Below are 17,746 nucleotides of genomic sequence, written 5' to 3'. Positions count from 1 at the left end.
CCGGGGCGGTACCGGGGCGGTGTAACGCGAGGGCCGGTGCCGGAGTCCGTGCCGGGGGCGGTACCGGGGGCGGTGTAACGCGAGGGCCGGTGCCGGAGGCCGTGGCGGGGGCGGTACCGGGGCGGTACCGGGGGCGGTGTAACGCGAGGGCCGGTGCCGGAGGCCGTGCCGGGGGCGGTACCGGGGCGGTGTAACGCGAGGGCCGGTGCCGGAGGCCGTGCCGGGGGCGGTATCGGGGCGGTACCGGGGCGGTGTAACGCGAGGGGCGGTGCCGGGGCTGTCTGAGGGAATGCGGGCGGCCAAGATGGCTGCTGCCACCGCCGCTGCCGCTGCTGCTGCCGGGCGTCACCGTGAGTGTGGGGGCGCCGCGGCGATGGCGGGAACGGGGGCCCGGGGGCGGCGGGCGGCCTGAGGGCTGCCTGGACACAGCGGGTCCTGCGCGGGCCGGAGCGCGGCGGCAGCGCCGGCACGGCGTTACACAACGGCCGAGAGGCGCCTTTCATAACGCTGACCCGCGCTGGGGCCGCGCAGGCAGCCGGCTGGCTTACCGGGGGGTGCTGGAAGGGGCCGGCTGCGTGGGGGCGACTTCCCGCCGGGACGCTGTGGGCTCCGTGAGCGCCGCGAGTTCTGTGGGCTCCGCGGGCTCTGTGGGCTCCGTGATCTCTGTGGGCTCCGCGGGCTCTGTGGGCTCCGCGGGCTCTGTGGGCTCCGCGATCTCTGTGGGCTCCGCGATCTCTGTGGGCTCCGTGGGCTCCGCGATTTCTGTGGGCTCGGGGGTCTCCGCGGGGCTGAGGGGTCTCCGCGGGCTCTGTGGGCTCTGTGGGCTCGGGGGTCTCCGCGCGGCTCAGGGGTCTCCGCGATCTCTGTGGGCTCCGCGGGCTCTGTGAGCTCAGGGGTCTCTGTGGGCTCAGGGGTCTCTGTGGGCTCTGTGGGCTCGGGGGTCTCCGCGCGGGCTCGGGGGTCTCCGCGATCTCTGTGGGCTCCGCGGGCTCCGCGGGCTCTGTGGGCTCTGTGAGCTCAGGGGTCTCTGTGGGCTCAGGGGTCTCTGTGGGCTCGGGGGTCTCCGCGGGGCTCAGGGGTCTCTGTGAGCTCAGGGGTCTCTGTGGGGCTCAGGGGTCTCTGTGGGCTCTGTGAGCTCAGGGGTCTCTGTGGGCTCTGTGAGCTCAGGGGTCTCTGTGGGGCTCAGGGGTCTCTGTGGGCTCTGTGAGCTCAGGGGTCTCTGTGAGCTCAGGGGTCTCTGTGAGCTCAGGGGTCTCTGTGGGCTCTGTGGGCTCCGCGGGGCTCCGGGGTCTCTGTGAGCTCAGGGGTCTCTGTGGGCTCCGCGGGGCTCAGGGGTCTCTGTGGGGCTCAGGGGTCTCCGCGGCCGCCGCGCAGGGGCTCCTCACGGCGGGGGCTGCCGCGCTCGGGTGCCGCCACCCGCGGCCGAGGGGCTCCTGTGGGGCTCCTGTGGGCCTCGGCCTCTCGCCCACTGTCGGTACAGCTGTGTGTTTCACCCTGCGTGGAATTTTCAACTCGAGCCACCCTCCCGTTTGAAGGAGTTTGTGTGGAAATGCTGCCCGTGTCGCGGTTGGCTGCAGGTGCGGCGGGAGGTGTGAGCCCCGGCCGCGCAGCGCTCTCCCCGTGTCCTGCCCACAGGCATTGCGTGCTCCCCATCTCAGTTTTCACTTTAGACTTTGATACCGCAGTGCCACTGCTGGAACACACGAATGAACACTTTTACCAGTGTTCCATCAAGCTGGGATCATCCTCGCTGCTCATCCCGTTCTGCGCCGTGTCCTTCACGATGCAGGTGGAAACATGAATAAACCTCACCTTAAGTCAGACAATTGCAGAACGTCCCATCCCTAATCCCACCCTAGAGTGTTATCCAAGTGTTCCTGGAGCTCTGGCACCCTTGGGACCATTTCCTGGAGATCAGTTCCCAGCCACCCTCTGACACGCAGCCTTTGAAACTTCCCTTTTTATTGTTCTCTATAACTGACACAGTGTCAGCACCTCAGAAAGTAATAACCTAAGAACTGGAAGTCAAAAATAAATATTTGAAAAGAGCCTTTCAGGCATCGGTGATGCTTGAAGTTCTGTAGTTTGCAGCCTTTTGTGTCGGTGCAGATGCAGGCATCCACAGCTACGCACTGGTAATCCCAAGTGAGAGGCTGGATTTGCAGGATGACTTTTGTTGCCATTGATTTGGGCAGGTTTTGAGGCCGTTCAGCATCTGTTCAGGAGGTTATTAGAGAGCTGTGAGCTGTAAGATGCTCTTCCCAGCGGGTGGCTCGCTGTGTGCTATTGGGGCTCAATTGCTGCTGAGCCCCTGCGGTCTAACAGGGGAAATGTCGCTCTGAACAATGGTCGGAGAGACGGGGATGCAGAATTGAACCTTTTCTTTTTTCACCACGAGCAATTCACACTATATTTGCACTAAAAGAATACCATGTAATAACAATGAACTCCCGAGGAGAATGAAGTGTGCCTTTGAAAAGGCAGGCTGTAAGCAGCAGGGAATTGTATGGAATGGGTTGGAAGGAACCTTTAGGATAATCTAGTTGTGTTCAGCTGCAGGGCCCCCGACAATGAGGACATGGAGATGCTGGAGTGAGCCCAGAGGAGGCCACGGAGCTGCTGCCAGGGCTGGAGCCCCTCTGCTCTGGAGCCTTTAGCCTGGAGAAGAGGAGGATCCAGGGAGACCTTGGAGCTCTTTCCAGTGGCTAAAGGGGGCTCCAGAAGAGCTGGAGAGGGGGGTGGATGTGCTCAAACTTGTAAAATCCTGGGGTTTGTCTGATGCTGAAGTCCAGATGAAAACCATCACCTGGCTGGGTAGTGAGAAGGAAGATCTCCATGTAAATGGATTCTGGAGCTGCTGCTCGCTGCTCCTGCCATAGGGTCAAACAGGAGCAGATGTCTAACCTACGCTGCAGACACGCTGAGGAAATCCTGTGCTTGCCTGGGTTAGCCCAGGTGTGTCTGACCCACGAAGAGTCACAGCCTGTGGCGTCAGCCCCTTGTTTCTGCTCTGTTGTCAGCACTTGGAGCTCTGACTGGAGCTCACAGCCCAGGCAGGCTTTGCTTTGGGGTTTGGCTGCTGCCTGGTACCTGCAGATAAATACAGAAGTGTTCCAAGGAAGACAGCAGCAGCCTGTGCTTTCCTGCCCGATTCCAGGGGGCTGAGTGGGGAAGGCTCTGTGTGGCCGGGGGGTGTGAGAGCTGTGGGGCCCCAGGGCAGCGAGGCTCAGGGCTGTTCTCTCTCCTCACCAAGGCTCAGGGCTGTTCTCTCTCCTCACCAAGGCTCAGGGCTGTTCTCTCTCCACAGAGGCTCAGGGCTGTTCTCTCTCCACAGAGGCTCAGGGCTGTTCTCTCTCCACAGAGGCTCAGGGCTGTTCTCTCTCCTCACCAAGGCTCAGGGCTGTTCTCTCTCCACAGAGGCTCAGGGCTGTTCTCTCTCCTCACCAAGGCTCAGGGCTGTTCTCTCTCCTCACCAAGGCTCAGGGCTATTCTCTCTCCACAGAGGCTCAGGGCTGTTCTCTCTCCTCACCAAGGCTCAGGGCTGTTCTCTCTCCTCACCAAGGCTCAGGGCTGTTCTCTCTCCACAGAGGCTCAGGGCTGTTCTCTCTCCTCACCAAGGCTCAGGGCTGTTCTCTCTCCACAGAGGCTCAGGGCTGTTCTCTCTCCTCACCAAGGCTCAGGGCTGTTCTCTCTCCTCACCAAGGCTCAGGGCTGTTCTCTCTCCTCACCAAGGCTCAGGGCTGTTCTCTCTCCTCACCAAGGCTCAGGGCTGTTCTCTCTCCTCACCAAGGCTCAGGGCTGTTCTCTCTCCTCACCAAGGCTCAGGGCTGTTCTCTCTCCTCACCAAGGCTCAGGGCTGTTCTCTCTCCACAGAGGCTCAGGGCTGTTCTCTCTCCTCACCAAGGCTCAGGGCTGTTCTCTCTCCTCACCAAGGCTCAGGGCTGTTCTCTCTCCTCACCAAGGCTCAGGGCTGTTCTCTCTCCTCACCAAGGCTCAGGGCTGTTCTCTCTCCACAGAGGCTCAGGGCTGTTCTCTCTCCTCACCAAGGCTCAGGGCTGTTCTCTCTCCTCACCAAGGCTCAGGGCTGTTCTCTCTCCTCACCAAGGCTCAGGGCTGTTCTCTCTCCACAGAGGCTCAGGGCTGTTCTCTCTCCACAGAGGCTCAGGGCTGTTCTCTCTCCTCACCAAGGCTCAGGGCTGTTCTCTCTCCTCACCAAGGCTCAGGGCTATTCTCTCTCCACAGAGGCTCAGGGCTGTTCTCTCTCCTCACCAAGGCTCAGGGCTGTTCTCTCTCCTCACCAAGGCTCAGGGCTGTTCTCTCTCCTCACCAAGGCTCAGGGCTGTTCTCTCTCCACAGAGGCTCAGGGCTGTTCTCTCTCCACAGAGGCTCAGGGCTGTTCTCTCTCCTCACCAAGGCTCAGGGCTGTTCTCTCTCCACAGAGGCTCAGGGCTGTTCTCTCTCCTCACCAAGGCTCAGGGCTGTTCTCTCTCCACAGAGGCTCAGGGCTGTTCTCTCTCCTCACCAAGGCTCAGGGCTGTTCTCTCTCCACAGAGGCTCAGGGCTGTTCTCTCTCCACAGAGGCTCAGGGCTGTTCTCTCTCCACAGAGGCTCAGGGCTGTTCTCTCTCCTCACCAAGGCTCAGGGCTGTTCTCTCTCCTCACCAAGGCTCAGGGCTGTTCTCTCTCCTCACCAAGGCTCAGGGCTGTTCTCTCTCCTCACCAAGGCTCAGGGCTGTTCTCTCTCCACAGAGGCTCAGGGCTGTTCTCTCTCCACAGAGGCTCAGGGCTGTTCTCTCTCCTCACCAAGGCTCAGGGCTGTTCTCTCTCCTCACCAAGGCTCAGGGCTGTTCTCTCTCCACAGAGGCTCAGGGCTGTTCTCTCTCCTCACCAAGGCTCAGGGCTGTTCTCTCTCCACAGAGGCTCAGGGCTGTTCTCTCTCCTCACCAAGGCTCAGGGCTGTTCTCTCTCCTCACCAAGGCTCAGGGCTGTTCTCTCTCCACAGAGGCTCAGGGCTGTTCTCTCTCCTCACCAAGGCTCAGGGCTGTTCTCTCTCCTCACCAAGGCTCAGGGCTGTTCTCTCTCCTCACCAAGGCTCAGGGCTGTTCTCTCTCCACAGAGGCTCAGGGCTGTTCTCTCTCCTCACCAAGGCTCAGGGCTGTTCTCTCTCCTCACCAAGGCTCAGGGCTGTTCTCTCTCCACAGAGGCTCAGGGCTGTTCTCTCTCCTCACCAAGGCTCAGGGCTGTTCTCTCTCCTCACCAAGGCTCAGGGCTGTTCTCTCTCCACAGAGGCTCAGGGCTGTTCTCTCTCTCCACAGAGGCTCAGGGCTGTTCTCTCTCCACAGAGGCTCAGGGCTGTTCTCTCTCCTCACCAAGGCTCAGGGCTGTTCTCTCTCCTCACCAAGGCTCAGGGCTGTTCTCTCTCCACAGAGGCTCAGGGCTGTTCTCTCTCCACAGAGGCTCAGGGCTGTTCTCTCTCCTCACCAAGGCTCAGGGCTGTTCTCTCTCCTCACCAAGGCTCAGGGCTGTTCTCTCTCCTCACCAAGGCTCAGGGCTGTTCTCTCTCCACAGAGGCTCAGGGCTGTTCTCTCTCCACAGAGGCTCAGGGCTGTTCTCTCTCCTCACCAAGGCTCAGGGCTGTTCTCTCTCCACAGAGGCTCAGGGCTGTTCTCTCTCCACAGAGGCTCAGGGCTGTTCTCTCTCCTCACCAAGGCTCAGGGCTGTTCTCTCTCCACAGAGGCTCAGGGCTGTTCTCTCTCCTCACCAAGGCTCAGGGCTGTTCTCTCTCCACAGAGGCTCAGGGCTGTTCTCTCTCCACAGAGGCTCAGGGCTGTTCTCTCTCCTCACCAAGGCTCAGGGCTGTTCTCTCTCCACAGAGGCTCAGGGCTGTTCTCTCTCCACAGAGGCTCAGGGCTGTTCTCTCTCCTCACCAAGGCTCAGGGCTGTTCTCTCTCCTCACCAAGGCTCAGGGCTGTTCTCTCTCCACAGAGGCTCAGGGCTGTTCTCTCTCCACAGAGGCTCAGGGCTGTTCTCTCCTCACCAAGGCTCAGGGCTGTTCTCTCTCCACAGAGGCTCAGGGCTGTTCTCTCTCCTCACCAAGGCTCAGGGCTGTTCTCTCCTCACCAAGGCTCAGGGCTGTTCTCTCTCCACAGAGGCTCAGGGCTGTTCTCTCTCCTCACCAAGGCTCAGGGCTGTTCTCTCTCCTCACCAAGGCTCAGGGCTATTCTCTCTCCACAGAGGCTCAGGGCTGTTCTCTCTCCTCACCAAGGCTCAGGGCTGTTCTCTCTCCACAGAGGCTCAGGGCTGTTCTCTCTCCACAGAGGCTCAGGGCTGTTCTCTCTCCTCACCAAGGCTCAGGGCTGTTCTCTCTCCTCACCAAGGCTCAGGGCTGTTCTCTCTCCTCACCAAGGCTCAGGGCTGTTCTCTCTCCACAGAGGCTCAGGGCTGTTCTCTCTCCACAGAGGCTCAGGGCTGTTCTCTCTCCTCACCAAGGCTCAGGGCTGTTCTCTCTCCTCACCAAGGCTCAGGGCTGTTCTCTCTCCACAGAGGCTCAGGGCTGTTCTCTCTCCACAGAGGCTCAGGGCTGTTCTCTCTCCTCACCAAGGCTCAGGGCTGTTCTCTCTCCACAGAGGCTCAGGGCTGTTCTCTCTCCACAGAGGCTCAGGGCTGTTCTCTCTCCACAGAGGCTCAGGGCTGTTCTCTCTCCTCACCAAGGCTCAGGGCTGTTCTCTCTCCTCACCAAGGCTCAGGGCTGTTCTCTCTCCACAGAGGCTCAGGGCTGTTCTCTCTCCACAGAGGCTCAGGGCTGTTCTCTCTCCTCACCAAGGCTCAGGGCTGTTCTCTCTCCTCACCAAGGCTCAGGGCTGTTCTCTCTCCACAGAGGCTCAGGGCTGTTCTCTCTCCACAGAGGCTCAGGGCTGTTCTCTCTCCTCACCAAGGCTCAGGGCTGTTCTCTCTCCTCACCAAGGCTCAGGGCTGTTCTCTCTCCACAGAGGCTCAGGGCTGTTCTCTCTCCACAGAGGCTCAGGGCTGTTCTCTCTCCTCACCAAGGCTCAGGGCTGTTCTCTCTCCTCACCAAGGCTCAGGGCTGTTCTCTCTCCTCACCAAGGCTCAGGGCTGTTCTCTCTCCACAGAGGCTCAGGGCTGTTCTCTCTCCACAGAGGCTCAGGGCTGTTCTCTCTCCTCACCAAGGCTCAGGGCTGTTCTCTCTCCACAGAGGCTCAGGGCTGTTCTCTCTCCTCACCAAGGCTCAGGGCTGTTCTCTCTCCTCACCAAGGCTCAGGGCTGTTCTCTCTCCTCACCAAGGCTCAGGGCTGTTCTCTCTCCTCACCAAGGCTCAGGGCTGTTCTCTCTCCTCACCAAGGCTCAGGGCTGTTCTCTCTCCTCACCAAGGCTCAGGGCTGTTCTCTCTCCTCACCAAGGCTCAGGGCTGTTCTCTCTCCACAGAGGCTCAGGGCTGTTCTCTCTCCACAGAGGCTCAGGGCTGTTCTCTCTCCTCACCAAGGCTCAGGGCTGTTCTCTCTCCTCACCAAGGCTCAGGGCTGTTCTCTCTCCACAGAGGCTCAGGGCTGTTCTCTCTCCACAGAGGCTCAGGGCTGTTCTCTCTCCTCACCAAGGCTCAGGGCTGTTCTCTCTCCTCACCAAGGCTCAGGGCTGTTCTCTCTCCTCACCAAGGCTCAGGGCTGTTCTCTCTCCACAGAGGCTCAGGGCTGTTCTCTCTCCACAGAGGCTCAGGGCTGTTCTCTCTCCTCACCAAGGCTCAGGGCTGTTCTCTCTCCTCACCAAGGCTCAGGGCTGTTCTCTCTCCTCACCAAGGCTCAGGGCTGTTCTCTCTCCACAGAGGCTCAGGGCTGTTCTCTCTCCACAGAGGCTCAGGGCTGTTCTCTCTCCTCACCAAGGCTCAGGGCTGTTCTCTCTCCACAGAGGCTCAGGGCTGTTCTCTCTCCACAGAGGCTCAGGGCTGTTCTCTCTCCTCACCAAGGCTCAGGGCTGTTCTCTCTCCTCACCAAGGCTCAGGGCTGTTCTCTCTCCACAGAGGCTCAGGGCTGTTCTCTCTCCACAGAGGCTCAGGGCTGTTCTCTCTCCTCACCAAGGCTCAGGGCTGTTCTCTCTCCTCACCAAGGCTCAGGGCTGTTCTCTCCTCACCAAGGCTCAGGGCTGTTCTCTCTCCGCAGTGCTGAGGAGCTGCAGCCAGCTGCGGGTGCCGCTGCGATGGAGAGGCCAGGCCACGGCCGCCGCTGTGCCGGAGAGCACCAAGGCCCAGATCCAGCCCCAGGAGCGGTAGGTGTGCGTGGTGGGGTCTCGGGTAGCTGTGGGGCAGCTGTGGGGCAGCTGTGGGACAGCCATGGGGTCTCCTCTGCCCCGTGGGGGGGATTGTTTATCTGCCTGCCTCTGCTCTCGCTCAGGGGCAAGGACAGCCCTGTCCCTGCAGGGCCCACGTCAGGCCTGGGGCAGGGTAGGAGCAGTGGAAGGACATTCGTTATCACTATCATTTGAAGTTCTGGTTCCTGCTTTCCTGGGTTTTATTCAGCAGCCTTCTGATGCACGCTCCGGCAGAAGGGGAACAGAAACTGAGGTTCCAAAACACCGGGGATCCTCTCAATGCCCTGTTGTAAGACTTTGGCTTTAACGAGAGGAGGGCGAAGCTCCCTGTGCAGCCGAAACCATCTGCTGGGGAAGTGAGAGGTCCTGGTCTGTGGGCTCCCTTGGGCAGGGGAAACAATTCCCTGGGGAGATTGGGTGAGAGTTGTGATCAGCAGCCATTCTGTAAACGCTGATAGCCCCATCTGTGTTGCTGTGCAGGATGTTATCCGTACAGCAGCCTGCCAGACCTGCACCTGGATAGAAAACCCATTCTGGAAAAACCCCACCCAAACACAACTGGCCCTACAGTGAAGTGTAGAAAGGCTTCTTGCTTCTGGCACTGCTGCAGGAGATGAGATGTTTCTCCATAGTAAAGAAGGCAAAGACCTGTGCGAGTGGCTCATCTGTTTTGCAGGGAAGCTGCTGCTTAGTTTGGTTGGAAACCGCAGCCGAGACTGTTTTATAACCTCCCTTAGAGACAGCAGCTGCCAGACAGCTTTCTGTGTTTCCAGCTAAAGTTTGTGCTCCAGAGTGGTTACTTTTTAAAAAAGCAGAGATCATGTAGATACTTGTGTCTGGTCATTCCTGTTCCTAGCACAAGAGTTTACATAAGCAGGAGGAGCCTTGGCATGGGAGCTGCCTGTGTGAAAGGCAAATGCGGGAGGATAAACTGGTTGCTTTGCCATTGTAATAAAAATAAAAGCAATGGGTCACTAGGATCTGCAACATCTCTTTCTTTCCATAGAAAACCTAAGACGGGAATCTTGATGTTGAACATGGGAGGCCCGGAGCGGCTGGATGACGTCCACGATTTCCTGCTGCGTCTCTTCCTGGACAGAGACCTAATGACGCTTCCAGCTCAAAAGTGAGGAGTGCTGGGATCTCCTGTGCTCCAGGGGGGCTGGGTGTCCCTGCCTGAGCTGGAGGCTCTGATATTTACCCTGTGCAGAGAGCAGTGTTCCCTAAGACTGCTTCATCCTGGGAGCAGCGCAAGAGGCAGTGCCAGAACTCTCTGGAAGTAGCTGTGCCGTGGTGGCTCTCTTTTAATTGCACACTGCGGTGTGGGAAGGGCGGTGGAACTGAACACCAAACAAGCCTTGCTGCTTTGCTGTAGTTTGTGGGGATGGCAGGGAAAGGCTGCTGCAGCAGAGCTCTGGGGAGGGGTGGCTGGGGCTGTGCTGTTAACGTGTCCCTCTCCATGCTGCAGTCAATTAGCTCCGCTCATTGCCAAGCGCCGCACCCCGAAAATCCAGGAGCAGTACAGCAGGATCGGCGGGGGCTCCCCCATCAAGAAGTGGACGGCGGTGCAGGGAGAGGGCATGGTGAAACTGCTGGACAGCATGTCTCCTCACACTGGTACTGCTCTGCTCAGCCTCCTGCGGGCTGCTGCTGCCTCTGCCGCCAAACCTGTGCTTGCAGAGCGGCTTTGGCCTCTCGCTTTTCACTGTGGGCTGCTGTGGGTCTCAGCCCTGCTGGGAAGGTGGCACAGAAGGGAGTGAGTTCGTTGTAGGGCCCTTCTCGAGTCACCTGTCCCTCCTGTGATGGAGGGAAGATGACTGCCATAGACTGTCGTTCTAATTGGGAACGGCGGAAAGAACGACACGGACTCTCAAAGGAGTCAGAACAGAAGAGAATCTCTAGTTTATTGTTACAGCCATGTTATATAGACTAGTTCGTGAAGAGTACAGAAAGGAAACTCTTATTGGTTAGTAAAGTACTACATTACCATCATTGGTCAGTGGGGTTTACCACCCCCTGACCTTCTCCTGCAAGGAAAACACGGGAATCAGAAAACAGTACCTGCAGGCTGTTTTCTGTCTTTGAGGATTGTTTTGAATCCTCCCATGAATTTCCCAGGCTAGCTTCTCAGGCAGGGCTGGCAGGCCATGGGCCTACAGCCTGCTCCAAAGCTAGCTTCCATAATAGACCAGGTGTGTTATTTTTGGGTGTCCAGAGGCAGGTGCCAGGGCTCTCCCTCGGTGTGTGGCACTGCCCTGTAAGCCCTGCCTGAGCCCGAGGAAGCCTGTGCTGGAGACCAGCGCCTGAGGCTTACATGGGAAGGAAAGGGAATGTATCATGAGCCACTAAGGCGGGTGTGGGAGGCTCAGAACTCTCAGCAGCTGTTTCAGGGCTGAAAGGAGGACAGCTGGAGAAAAGACAAGGCTTTGCAGCTGAGCAGTGCAGGGCACGGCTGAGCGATAGCAGCGAGCCCCACCCAGGACACAGCAGGAGATAAGGCTGGGCAGTTTGGCTGCGGTGGAAAGAAATGTTCTTTTTGCCAGTCCTGCATGAGGAGAAAACCTCAAACATGAACACAGCTGCCCTCCCTGTTCTCAGTGTCACAGAATCCCTCTGAAGCTCTCTCCCTCCCAGCAAGGGGTGCTGGCTGGTACAGGACAGCCTGTGGCACTGCCTGCTAGCACGGCTGGGATTGGAAACGGGTGCAGATGTTTCTGGCAATGTCCTTTTGTGCAGGACTGGACTGTAGCTCTTTGTGGCACGTGCCTCAGGCTTGGCTAGAGGAAAAGGACTGCTAAAAGGGTCTGGAAGGATAAAAGCAATGTTCTTGGAAGGCTAGAACTAAATTTATTTCATCCATGGAGAAGGTGGTGTGTCACTGGTGCCTCCATTCAGGTGATGTTCAGTCCTTTCTGCACAGATGTGAGTCCCTAGCGTCGCTGGAGCTGTGCTCCCTGCAGGTGCAGTCAGAGCCTGAGCCCTGCTCTGTCACCAGGGCAGGAGCGTGCCTGGAGCCCCTGAAGGGTCAGCCTTGCAGCAGGTTCTGCAGATAAGGCTTGGAAGGTTTATCTGCTTTCCCCAGTGTCCCACTCCCGCTTGCTTTTGTTTGGTGACCACTCTGTGTGCAGTCACACCCTTCTCTGGGCACCTCTCCCACCTGATAAGTCCTTTGGAAGCTTCTTTTTCACTTGACAGCAGCTGCAGTTTAAGAATAGAAAGTGCTGAGTGCCTCCCACCGTTTCCTTGGGCATCCCAAGGGTGCAGAGCTCCTGTCCCCTCAGAACAGCTGGAACAGCTGGATGTGCTTGCAGACAGCATTTGGGAATTTGGGTGTGCTCAGAGGCAGCACTTCGGAAGTGCTGAGCCCTCTCACTGAGTGACTGCAGGAGGCACTGGTCTCGTGTGAAATGTGGCAGAAAGGAAATACTTTGGGGGTCATTTTGCCTTGGTGTGGTGTGGGCAAGTGAAACCTCGGTGTGTCAGCAGCACTGCTCTCATCCTAAATGCAGGCACAGCACTGTGCCAGCTGCTGGGAGGGAATGGCTCTATCCTACAGGACCACGGCAGGACGTCACTGTCATTTAAAGTCTGTGTACACAGGCACCAACATCTCATTTTGCTGCCCATGAACAAAACCTGACACTGCCAGGGTATTGCTTCCAGGTTCCAGGCCATGTTCTTCCCAAAATGTCCTTTCCCAGGTTGAACTCCTTCGGTCCCTGCTGTGGTTAGTCAGACTTTTGTCTTTAATGCCGTTCAAAGATGTTAATGAGGTTTCTGGCTCAAGGGCTCCTGAAGTTGGGTTTTTATTTGCTGCTGCTCCCAGCTGGGAGCTCTCCCGCCTCCTGCAGGGAACTGGGGCTGACTAAACCTGTTTTCTGAATCCTGCATAAATGTATGGAGTGGAGCCCAAGCACGGGACATCTGCTTCCTTCAGAAACCTGCTGAATGTTATTTCAGAGCCACTGACCCGGAAACCCTCAAAAAGAAACTTTGCTTTTGTTCTCCTAAGAACCTCTGACCTCCACTTAAAAAAACAAAACAGCAAACCTCCCGTCCTCTAACCAAGCCATGCTCCCAAAGCTGACACCCAAAAGATTAGAGATAAAAACTGGAGGAACCTGAGATGTCTCCAGGGAGAATCATATCGCTGCCAAAATTAGGTGTTAAAGCCATGAAGCTTTTTATGAAACCCCTCCAAAATGGGAATTTTGGGAGAGCAGGTGTCCCTGCCAGCAGTTTCAGCCTGCCTGTTCCTGTGTGTTTGAGATTCAAAGCTGTGTTTCTGTGAATTCTCCCCTCTGCTGTGGTCTGTGTCCCGTGCTGGCAGCGCCTCACAAGTACTACATCGGCTTTCGGTACGTGCACCCGCTGACGGAGGAGGCCATCGCCGACATGGAGAGCGATGGCATCGAGAGAGCCGTGGCCTTCACCCAGTACCCCCAGTACAGCTGCTCCACCACGGGTGAGCAGGGCACGGCTGCTGGGGGCACGTGGCTGGGGATGAACCCTCTGAGCTCTGAGCACACCGCTGCATTGTACGGCCTGGGATAAAATCCTTCCCCCTGCGGACTCACAGCTCTGATTTACGGTTGCATTTTAATTGGGGAGCATTTTAAAATATGATAATTGCTTTGCTGCCAGGCTGTTTTGGTCTGACAGCTCGCTGTGGCCTGGCTGAACCCGTGTTGTTAATTCTCTGTTGCAGGAAGCAGTTTAAATGCCATTTATCGCTACTATAACGAGAAAGGGGAGAAGCCAAAGATGAAGTGGAGCATAATTGACCGATGGCCCACACATCCCCTTCTCATTCAGGTGTGGATCTGAAGGCTTTGAGCTTTTATTCTAAAATCTAGAAAAGAATGCTGAGGAAGGATAGCAGGAAGGCTTCAATCTGAGGGTTGTGTGATGAAATGGGTCTTGTCTACCATGTCTGAAATGACAGAAGGAGGGTTATTTCACACCCCACGCTTTGGCAAGGTAACGTGTGAAAGTGACCACTGGGCACATCCTGTTTTAAAAGCTGGGTGATGTTGCCCTGATGGTGGTGGCTGGAAGGAACCTCTTCAGGCTGTTAGTCCAAATTCCTGCTCAGAGCAGGTTTGTGATCAGCACACCCACAGATTATGGTGTTTTGGCAGATTCTCCTCTGGCAGCAAGGAGTAACTCCTGGCTGTGGCAGGAAGGGAAGCCTTCTTGCTGCTTTCTTTCCAGAGAAAACGGCTCTTTGGTCTTTTTCAGGGAGCTTCTGCTCCCTTTCCTGTGGGGTGCTGAGCAGATGGAAAAGGCGCTGAAGACAGGGGGGCAGAGCTGCCTGTGCTGGGGGCTGCTCCCTGCACACACTGAGGGAACTGGGGGTTCCTGAGGCAGCAGGGAACACAGGAGCTGCCTGTCTGCATCCCCAGAGCAGGGGTGCCTGACTCTGGCCTCAGGAACTGGGAACTGGGAGCTCCTGAGGGAGCACAGAACACAGGAGCTGCCTGTCTGCATCCCCAGAGCAGGGGTGCCTGACTCTGGCCTCAGGAACTGGGAACTGGGAGCTCCTGAGGGAGCACAGAACACAGGAGCTGCCTGTCTGCATCCCCAGAGCAGGGGTGCCTGACTCTGGCCTTGGTTTGTTTCCCTGAGCAGTGCTTTGCTGATCACATCCAGAAGGAGCTGAACCTGTTCCCCCCGGACAAAAGGAAAGAGGTGGTCATCCTGTTCTCAGCGCACTCGCTGCCCATGTCTGTGAGTTCCCTGGGGCAGGGTGTGGGGACACAGCTGAGCTGCTCCTTGCCCAGAGTGTCCCCTGGTGCCAAGGGCTGCTGTGTTTGTGCTGCAGGTGGTGAATCGCGGTGATCCCTACCCTCAGGAGGTGGGAGCCACTGTCCAGAGGGTCATGGAGAAGCTCAACTACTCCAACCCTTACAGGCTGGTGTGGCAGTCCAAGGTATGTGCTCAGGGAGCAGCTAAACCCTGTGCAGGCTCTTACTGGACTGAAAAGAATTCACCTTTATCTACATTTTCAGTTCTTTTACTCAGCCTTGCTCAGGCCAGCCCAGGTTCTGCTCCTTTGAGATGTAACGGTGGGAGGTGTGTCTTCATTAGACATTTAATGGAGAAAGTGAGAAGTACAAGCAAAAGCAGGGAAATAGAAATAGCTGTTTCTGTCCCACCCATAACTGCTCTGTCATCCTGCCTAGGGAAATGTTCTTTGTAAGAATGATGTGATGAGGGTTCCTCTCTTACCTCTGCTCTTGGTGCCAGGTTGGCCCAATGCCTTGGCTCGGCCCCCAGACAGACGAGACCATTAAAGGACTGTGCCAGCGAGGAAAGAAGAACATGTTGCTGGTCCCAATTGCATTTACGAGTGATCACATTGAAACTCTGTACGAGCTGGATATCGAGTATGCCCAGGTTTTAGCCAGAGAGGTGAGTGCTCTGTGGGTTTGGTCCCTGCTCGGGCAGTGCTGCTCTGAAATGATTTCTACTGGGCTGAAATTGCCTTTGTAGTTGCTGCTTCTGGTATTATTTGGGATTTGCTTTATTTTCCTATAAATCAGAAATTAATCAGAAACAGCTTAACCACAAAAGAGGATGGGAGTTTGTCTTTCTAGGCTGAGATCTTTAAACCATTACAAATCCTGCTAAAAAAGAATGAATGGTTTTTGGCAGCAAGATGTAATGTTGCCCCGCAGTAATTTTTGCTGTACTGAAGACCACAATCCTGCATTTAATCCTGTCATTTTGGGGCAACCTCTGAATGAACAGGCAGATTTTGAAGGCTACCCAGTGAAGGATCAGATTAACAGGTTTCTCTCTTTCCTCCTTATTTTTGATTCAGTGTGGAGTTGAGAACATCAGAAGAGCGGAGTCTCTCAATGGAAACCCGCTGTTCTCCAAGGTATCTGCTGCGTCGCAGGGGCTGCAGGGGTCTGCAGTTGTGTTTCCTGCTGGCTGTGGGTGTTTGCAGGTAGACTGAATGTATGTTGAGTTCAGGAGCACAGGTGGAGCCCCTTGTGGATCCTGTCCAGCTCAGAGGGGCTCACAGTGCCGCAGTCTGTGTGCTGCTGGCAGAAGGGGGCTCGGGCTGCCCGGCTTGGGCTGGGGGGGTTGCACAGCTGGATTTGCTCCCTCTGACCGTTCCCCCTGCCCCACAGGCCCTGGCAGACCTGGTGTGCTCCCACCTGCGCTCCAACGAGGTGTGCTCCCGCCAGCTGACCCTGTGCTGCCCGCTCTGCGTCAACCCCGTGTGCAGGGAGAGCAAGGCGTTCTTCAGCAGCCAGCCCCTGTGAGCCCCGGCCCGGGGCAGGGCTGGCCAGCAGCAGGCACAGCCTGCCTTTGGCTTCCTCCTCCCCATCATTTCTTTCTTTGAGAAGAGCTGTAGGAAGTAGGGGAATAAGGGCATTTCTCCTGTCGGGTGTGAGGAGATGTCGTGTCACCGACCCCGGCTGGAGTTAGCGTGAGCCCAGCAGGATGCACTGAAAACCTTACACGGCTTTTTTTACAATTAGCTTCTATTTCTATGCAGGGATTCCTTTGTATGCAGGGTGGGCACCAGTGCACTCTCTGGCCAGCTCCAAGGTTCTTTTGCTTTTGTTTAAGGTGCACTCTGACCAGCACAGCCTGTTTGTTCTGAGAGGGACTTTGCAGCTGGCTTTGGAGATTTTGGAGATCAAGTGACTCCTAATGCTTTTCAATAATGTGTGTGTATATATATACATATATATATATATATTTGGGTTTTTTTCAGAACTTAAGGCTTTGTTTTGGTTTGGTTTTCTCCTGCCAAAAACTCCGGTGAAAGCTTAGCTGGGATAGTAGAACGCACAAAACTTGTTTACATTTTCTAGGAAAAACATTTTCATTATCTGCAGGAAAGCATTTGAAGAGCATAAATTGAAAGGCATTTGCCTGCTTGGGTGATACTGGAGAATTTGCTCCATTGTGTTTCAAGTCTAGCAGGAGCACGTGTGGAAACGTGTTGGCTTATCTGTTAAGCAGAACGGCTTTTAAAATTCTTATTTTTATTAAAAAGGGCTTTTTGTGTTTGGTGAAGTAAATTTAGGAAGTCAGGCTTGTTCTCCAGGGGGTTTACAGCTCTGCTCTGTGCTTTCTGCTGTGCTGCAGCAGTGTGGTTTTGTGGGATACCTGTGGAGTGCCGTGGGTAGGGCTGTAATTGCTGTTATTTAAAGGGAGAGGATCGGTCAGGAGTCACTCAGAGTTTCACACTGCAGATCCCTGAGAGCAGGCAGGGCTCTCCTGAAAGGCTGCCAGCCCCAGCAGGGCAGGGCCCTGGCACTGAGTGACCCCGTGCCCTTGGGAGCCACACGTTTACTTGATGTCCTTAGCACTGAAATGCCAGGACCTGGGCACTGCAGCCTGGGCACTGCAGCCTGGGCACTGCTGCTGCAGCCTGGGAGCTGCTGCTGCTTCCTGGGCACTGCTGCTGTGCCTGGGAGCTGCTGCTGCTGCCTGGGCACTGCTGCTGCTGCCTGGGCACTGCTGCTGCTGCCTGGGCACTGCTGCTGTGCCTGGGAGCTGCTGCTGCTGCCTGGGAATTGCTGCCGTGCTGCTCAGGTGAGGCACGAGCAGTTTGGAGCTCTGCTCTTGGGAGAACAGGGTGTTTAGAGAGAGAAGAGGCCTCCTGTGGTGCAGCAGGGGTTTGTGGAGTTCTGTTGGGTTGCTGGAGTTAAGGATGGGGTGCTGGAGGAACGGCTGGATGCTGTGGAGTGCTGTACATCCCTGATACCTCTGGAGAGCTGCTTGCTCACTGCCATACCTGCTTCCCAGGGTGAGACAGATTCCTCCAGTGCCAGAACCTCCTGCAGCACCCTGGCCCTCTCAGAAAGAAGTCTTCCTCGACCCTTCATGCCTGTGCCTGTTGCAGGGAGCCAGAAGCTTCTCTTGTCCCTCCTCTCCCTCCCCTTGGGCTCTTCTCGCTGCCTGGGCAGGAGGAAGGAGCACAGATGTCCAGTCTGTCCACTGGCCTTACATCTCCCTGGACAAAGAACCTCCTCTGTTCCACTTCTCTGCCTGACACTTAGTGGAGAACAGTCTGCTCTGTCAAATCTTCCTCCTCACTCCTGCTTCCTCCCAGCTGGAGGGAACGTGGACCTTCAGGTGCTCCAGGCTGTGACCAGCGCATTCACAAGTGTGGAAAGCGAAGGTTAGCTTTGTATGAACCTTGTGGTGTTATAAATACAGATGGCTTTTCATTTTCATACTGGAGAGAGCCTTGAAACTACCAGCTGGCACTGATCCTGAGGCATTACCTTGGTCCCCAGTAATAAAAGGTACTTAAAATTCACTTTTGAGTGTTCTAACCGCAAGTGGGATAATTACTCTGTTGCTGCTATTACACCATCATGCAGAAATCACTTAATTTTCCAGCCTTGAGCAGCTGGGGCCCATCTCACAGAGCTGTGGTGCTGGTTGCTGTCAGA

The 17,746-nt window shown here is 56.3% G+C and overlaps 1 protein-coding gene across 1 annotated transcript; it reads left to right on the top strand.

The window, feature by feature from the left end:
- Positions 1 to 228: 228 nt before the first annotated feature.
- Positions 229 to 17,194, top strand: LOC131591627 (ferrochelatase, mitochondrial). The gene is made up of 11 exons (XM_058862513.1): positions 229 to 350; positions 8,171 to 8,276; positions 9,325 to 9,444; positions 9,787 to 9,935; positions 12,649 to 12,783; positions 13,027 to 13,133; positions 13,950 to 14,048; positions 14,143 to 14,250; positions 14,568 to 14,732; positions 15,145 to 15,204; positions 15,461 to 17,194. The coding sequence occupies exons 1-11, from the start codon at positions 290 to 292 to the stop codon at positions 15,593 to 15,595; spliced, it is 1,245 nt and encodes a 414-aa protein (XP_058718496.1). The 5' UTR covers positions 229 to 289; the 3' UTR covers positions 15,596 to 17,194.
- The last annotated feature ends 552 nt before the right edge of the window (positions 17,195 to 17,746 follow it).

The sequence above is a fragment of the Poecile atricapillus genome, chromosome W (assembly GCF_030490865.1).
Source record: "Poecile atricapillus isolate bPoeAtr1 chromosome W, bPoeAtr1.hap1, whole genome shotgun sequence".
In the NCBI taxonomy this organism is placed as follows: domain Eukaryota; kingdom Metazoa; phylum Chordata; class Aves; order Passeriformes; family Paridae; genus Poecile; species Poecile atricapillus.
The sequence above is the reverse complement of the archived record's forward strand: the minus strand, read 5'-3'. Positions and strand labels throughout refer to the sequence as shown.